The sequence below is a fragment of the Rattus norvegicus genome, chromosome X (genome assembly GCF_021556685.1).
Source record: "Rattus norvegicus strain SHRSP/BbbUtx chromosome X, alternate assembly SHRSP_T2T, whole genome shotgun sequence".
Lineage (NCBI taxonomy): Eukaryota > Metazoa > Chordata > Mammalia > Rodentia > Muridae > Rattus > Rattus norvegicus.
In genome coordinates, this window is record NC_141554.1 from 65889943 (window position 1) to 65896584 (window position 6642).

At 43.3% G+C, this 6642-nt stretch overlaps 1 protein-coding gene across 1 annotated transcript; it reads left to right on the forward strand.

The window, feature by feature from the left end:
• Positions 1–223: 223 nt before the first annotated feature.
• On the forward strand, positions 224–934 carry LOC147998239 (uncharacterized). Its single transcript, XM_087600977.1, has 2 exons — positions 224–392; positions 571–934. Exons 1-2 carry the CDS (start codon positions 237–239, stop codon positions 799–801), a joined length of 387 nt encoding a protein of 128 aa, XP_087457103.1. The 5' UTR covers positions 224–236; the 3' UTR covers positions 802–934.
• Positions 935–6642: the final 5708 nt, after the last annotated feature.

Consider the following 6642-nt stretch of genomic DNA (forward strand, 5'->3'; position numbering starts at 1 on the left):
CAGACACTATTTCCTTCACAGCATCACCCCGCAAACCAGAGTGATCTCCACCCTAGTGCCTGCTCCCACCAGGCAGCAAGGTGCTTTGTGATGTCAAAGCAGCTCCTCCACCACTATTAGCTGAGAAGGGTCTGCTGACCAATCAGGGCTCAAGGGTGTGGTCTCCCATTGTTGAGGGTGGGTTCATAAGACCGTGCCTCTGAGAGCTCTGGACCAGAACCACCCCAGCCTTCAACATGGCGAAAGCAACGAAGAAATCAAAGAACACTACATCAGATGTCGAGCCATCCACTTCAAGTGCGAAATCCAAGAAAGCTAAGACTTGCTATCAATACCAAACCAGAGCTGGAGAGAAGAAGAGTCGGTGGTCCGGTTCTGATTGTAGTGTGAATGTAAGAAGGCCCAAACTAATCATAGTCCTTTCTCTGGTGATTTCCTCTCCCCCAGAACTCTTAGTCCTTTCTTGGCCTGGCATTTATCCTGTTCTCAGCCCATAGCCCTTCTACAGTCCCCTTCACGCATCCCAGCTTTTCAAAGACTCAAATGTCCTTTACTTTGTTGAACTTTCAGGTGCAAAAGACGACAAAGAAGGCCAAGAGAACCCTGCCAAGAATCGCAGAAAATAACACTTCGGAGAAAACTGTACCACCAACAAAGAAGACTAAACGGGCCAAAGATGAACAACTATTCGGACACTACCACCGTCTGATGGATGAGATATCAACTAGCACTGAAAGGGGACCGGAGCAGAGTAGTACAGACAGTTCCAGTGCGTCGACTAGTGATGAGGAGAGCCAATAGAGTCAGCAAGCCACCCAAGACCTAGAAATCCGTTCAATGGTCTGGCGGCTGAACAATGTCAAACTGTGTAGATAGACCAGTTACTACATAGTGCTTTGACGCTGATGAAAATAAAATCAATCTGATATGAAAACTATGTGTCCCTGAGAATCTCTCATGGAGTACGGAAGGGAGGAATGGGAGGGGAAGGGGGCTGGGGAAGGGGGAGGGAATGGAATGGAAAAAGGAAGAAACAGGGATATACAAGAAGCAGGAAGTATTGGGTCCTCCAGGGCTGGGAGACAGACAAGGAAGTCCAATGTCCAGCAGACAGTGGAGGATTAAGACTGAGGTACCATGGAGCACTGAAGACAGTCTTTCTCTGGATGCTTTACCTCACAGGCCAAGGATGAAAAGGGTTGGACATTTCTTGGGTGGGGAGGTTGCCCTTATGTGAATATGCAGGTGCATGTGCCCATGTCCACTCATGAATAGGTCAGAGCCAATTCAGCCAGGCAATCTCTGGGATTTGCCTGCCCCTAGTCCACAATGCTAGGTTAATTGTGGGTGCTGGGGACTTAAATTCAGATCCTTATGTATGTAGAGCAAACGCTCTTACTCACCAAGCCATTTTCTCAGCCCTCAGTGTTGAGTGTTTCTATGTGTGCTCTGGCAGGAACACTGCTTCAGGATATGGACTGTAGAACCTACAGAATGAAAGACGTGGGGTCATCAGTATCATCCCAACAAATTGCAGGTCACATTTAGGACACCTACCTCCTAGTGGTGTTTCTTATACCCTACCCTATATTAAGCAATTTAAAGACCTTCAGAATGGCCAAACCCCCTAATAAAATGTATCAGTAGTGGCTGTATATGTACCAAACCTAGCATTCATGAAACCTAGGTTTGAACCACAGCACCGCATAACCTGGTTGCATGTCTAGACTCCCAGAAATACACTTGGAAAGTAGAAATTGCAGGACCAAAGCAAGTTTCAGGCCAGCCTGGATACATGAAAACCTGTCTCAATAAATAAAGTACTCAATAGCAGCCCCCAAGGAACATAATAGTGTTTAGAAGCAAAAACATGTGGCACTGCTAGCCCAAATCCTTTAAAACTTTGGACTGTGGGGGCAGAGTTAGGCTATGGATTGGTCTGTCTCCAATGCGTTCAATAAAGCAAGGAGCATGATCTACGCTCTATAGGGAACTTTAAAATACTATACCTGCCCTTTCAAATGTCTTTACCCTTTATTTTTTATTTTTTCATCACTGGAGGTAGTGTCATCTTAGGAAAAGAAACCAACAATATGTGCATGCGTATGAAATGTGTAGTGTTTGATGCATTTTGTCCCGTGTAGACACTGAGGAAGCATTACCTAACGAATAAGAGTGAGCATCGTCTTTGAAAAGATAAGAGTTTAATTTTAGCAAGTTACTTAAATAATTCATAGAACTCAAATTCATGCATTCTTTCCACACATTAACTGATGTAGGATAAAGTATAAATTAGTTGCCTATAAAGTTACAAACTGACAGCACATAAACTAAATGAAAATAAGAGATAAAAGAAAAAATCCATCAGAGTCCCTCTTGCTATCCATTGCAAGCACAGTCACCTCCCTTCTCCACTTCAGGAATTTAGGACACTCTCTTACTACTGTAATTGCAGTATTCCAAAACTGTTACCCAAGTGGAACACTTGATTTGTAACCTAACATCAGTCTTTTCACTCAGTACAACCCCTCTGAGACTCACTTAAGCTGTATATATAGTTATGGGGAGAGAGTATATATTTTGTTTTTGAGTAGTAGTACAAGGTATTGATGTATCACAGCTTAATCACTTTTTTATTTGTTTGAGATGGAGTCATGTTATATAGCCCAGGACAGCCATAACTACAATCCTCCTGCCTCAGCCTCCTCAGATTGGAAGTATAAGCATGTATCCACACAACCACCCCATTATTCATTTAAAGACACTGCATTATGGCTCTCAGGTGATGGGGATTAGACTTATAAGAGCAAGTCACTCATTCTGTTTGAGTACCTAAGATAACTTGCAACATCAGTCATTTTGTTTTATTTAAAATATAATGCACAGTATTAGATTAGATTTGTATTAGATTATGACATTTTCAAACAAAATTCGGTTTTGTTGCTTCTCCTCCCCCATCTTCTCTCCTGTCTTAGTGTTTATCTTGCTGTGCTAGAGCACCAAGACCAAAAGTAACTTGGGGAGGAAAGGGCTGATTTCAGTTTCAAGTCCATCATGAAGGGGCATCAGGGAAGGAGCTCAAGCAGAACAGGAACCTGACAGCCAGACATGAAGCTGAGGCTGTTGAAGAATGCTGCTTAATGACTTTTCCTCGTGTCTTGTGCAGCCTGTTTTCTTATACCATCCAGGACCACCAGCCCATGGTGGTTCTAACCATCAGGAGCTAACCACCTACACACACACACACACACACACACACACACACACACAGAGTAATCATCAATCCTAAAAATACACCCATCACAGGCTTACCTATGGGTAAGTTTGGTGGGTCCATTTTCTCAGTTAAGAGTTCCCCTGCATCATTTCCTGTCTTCAGTGTCCTGCCTTGACATCCTCCACTGCCTTCCTGTGATGATGGACTATGATGTGGGAGTGCAAGGGAAGTAGACCCTTTCCTCTCCAAGTTGCTTATGCCACGGTGTTTTATCACAGCATCCATTAGAGATGTTGATAATATAAAATTCAATGTATAGTATTAACTATTTAGTCATATATTTGTATTTAATATCACACAAGTTATAAGTTAATTATTAATAAGTAAATATTACTTTTTCTCCTTTTAATTTTGTATACAACAATTTTATTCTCTTTATTCCTGCGCTTGTACCCACCAGTATCATGTTTGGGTCTTCTCACTGTGAGTTTGTGGAATCTACATTCAAGATCATAGAATCCCGGGTGCACTGAAGCTCCCGGAAGGGGCGGCACAGGTCTTCCTGGTTGCTGCCACTGCAGAGAGCCCCTGGGCAGCACCCCACGAGCAAACCTGAGCCTCGGGACTACAGGTAAGACCAAATTTTCTGCTGCAAGAAAGCTGCCTGGTGAGCTTGGGACACACGGAAGCAGAATTTCTCTAGGACCCAGCACGTTCTGTGTTTACCGGAAGTCCCCCACCCGCGGATCCCGGCCCGCAGCAGCTCTCTGCTCCCAGACCCGGTGAGAGAGAAACCCAACCGCCTGGTCAGGTGGGCACTCCTGAGGCTGCAGAGCGGAAGAGACCACCAACACTGCTCACCCCTGCCCACATCCCTGGCCCAAGAGGAAACTGTATAAGGCCTCTGGGCTCCCGTGGGGGAGGACCCAGGAGCGGCAGGACCCCGCCGGACCCTGAAGGAAACAGACCTGATAAACAGTTCTCTGCACCCAAATCCCGTGGGAGGGAGAGCTAAACCTTCAGAGAGGCGGACAAGCCTGGGAAACCAGAAGAGACTGCTCCCTGCACACACATCTCGGACGCCAGAGGAAAAAGCCAAAGACCATCTGGAACCCTGGTGCACTGAAGCTCCCGGAAGGGGCGGCACAGGTCTTCCTGGTTGCTGCCGCTGCAGAGAGCCCCTGGGCAGCACCCCGCGAGCGAACTTGAGCCTCAGGACCACAGGTAAGACCAAATTTTCTGCTGCAAGAAAGCTGCCTGGTGAACTCAAGACACAGGCCCACAGGAACAGCTGAAGACCTGTAGAGAGGAAAAACTACACACCCGAAAGCAGAACACTCTGTCCCCATAACTGACTGAAAGAGAGGAAAACAGGTCTACAGCACTCCTGACACACAGGCTTATAGGACAGTCTAGCCACTGTCAGAAATAGCAGAACAAAGTAACACTAGAGATAATCTGATGGCGAGAGGCAAGCGCAGGAACCCAAGCAACAGAAACCAAGACTACATGCCATCATCGGAGCCCAATTCTCCCACCAAAACAAACATGGAATATCCAAACACACCAGAAAAGCAAGATCTAGTTTCAAAATCATATTTGATCATGATGCTGGAGGACTTCAAGAAAGACATGAACACACTTAGGGAAGCACAGGAAAACATTAATAAACAAGTAAAAGCCTACAGAGAGGAATCGCAAAAATCCCTGAAAGAATTCCAGGAAAACACAATCAAACAGTTGAAGGAATTAAAAATGGAAATAGAAGCAATCAAGAAAGAACACATGGAAACAACCCTGGATATAGAAAACCAAAAGAAGAGACAAGGAGCTGTAGATACAAGCTTCACCAACAGAATACAAGAGATGGAAGAGAGAATCTCAGGAGCAGAAGATTCCATAGAAATCATTGATTCAACTGTCAAAGATAATGTAAAGCGGAAAAAGCTACTGGTCCAAAACATACAGGAAATCCAGGACTCAATGAGAAGATCAAACCTAAGGATAATAGGTATAGAAGAGAGTGAAGACTCCCAGCTCAAAGGACCAGTAAATATCTTCAACAAAATCATAGAAGAAAACTTCCCTAACCTAAAAAAAGAGATACCCATAGGCATACAAGAAGCCTACAGAACTCCAAATAGATTGGACCAGAAAAGAAACACCTACCGTCACATAATTGTCAAAACACCAAACGCACAAAATAAAGAAAGAATATTAAAAGCAGTAAGGGAAAAAGGTCAAGTAACATATAAAGGGAGACCTATCAGAATCACACCAGACTTCTCGCCAGAAACTATGAAGGCCAGAAGATCCTGGACTGATGTTATACAGACCCTAAGAGAACACAAATGCCAGCCCAGGTTACTGTATCCTGCAAAACTCTCAATTAACATTGATGGAGAAACCAAGATATTCCATGACAAAACCAAATTTACACAATATCTTTCTACAAATCCAGCACTACAAAGGATAATAAATGGTAAAGCCCAACATAAGGAGGCAAGCTATACCCTAGAAGAAGCAAGAAACTAATCGTCTTGGCAACAAAACAAAGAGAATGAAAGCACACAAACATAACCTCACATCCAAATATGAATATAACGGGAAGCAATAATCACTATTCCTTAATATCTCTCAATATCAATGGCCTCAACTCCCCAATAAAAAGACATAGATTAACAAACTGGATACGCAACGAGGACCCTGCTTTCTGCTGCCTACAGGAAACACACCTCAGAGACAAAGACAGACACTACCTCAGAGTGAAAGGCTGGAAAACAACTTTCCAAGCAAATGGTCAGAAGAAGCAAGCTGGAGTAGCCATTCTAATATCAAATAAAATCAATTTCCAACTAAAAGTCATCAAAAAAGATAAGGAAGGACACTTCATATTCATCAAAGGAAAAATTAACCAAGATGAACTCTCAATCCTAAATATCTATGCCCCAAATACAAGGGCACCTACATACGTAAAAGAAACCTTACTAAAGCTCAAAACACACATTGCACCTCACACAATAATAGTGGGAGATTTCAACACCCCACTCTCATCAATGGACAGATCATGGAAACAGAAATTAAACAGTGATGTAGACAGACTAAGAGAAGTCATGAGCCAAATGGACTTAATGGATATTTATAGAACATTCTATCCTAAAGCAAAAGGATATACCTTCTTCTCAGCTCCTCATGGTACTTTCTCCAAAATTGACCATATAATTGGTCAAAAAACGGGCCTCAACAGGTACAGAAAGATAGAAATAATCCCATGCGTGCTATCGGACCACCACGGCCTAAAACTGGTCTTCAATAACAATAAGGGAAGAATGCCCACATATACGTGGAAATTGAACAATGCTCTACTCAATGATAACCTGGTCAAGGAAGAAATAAAGAAAGAAATTAAAAACTTTTTAGAATTT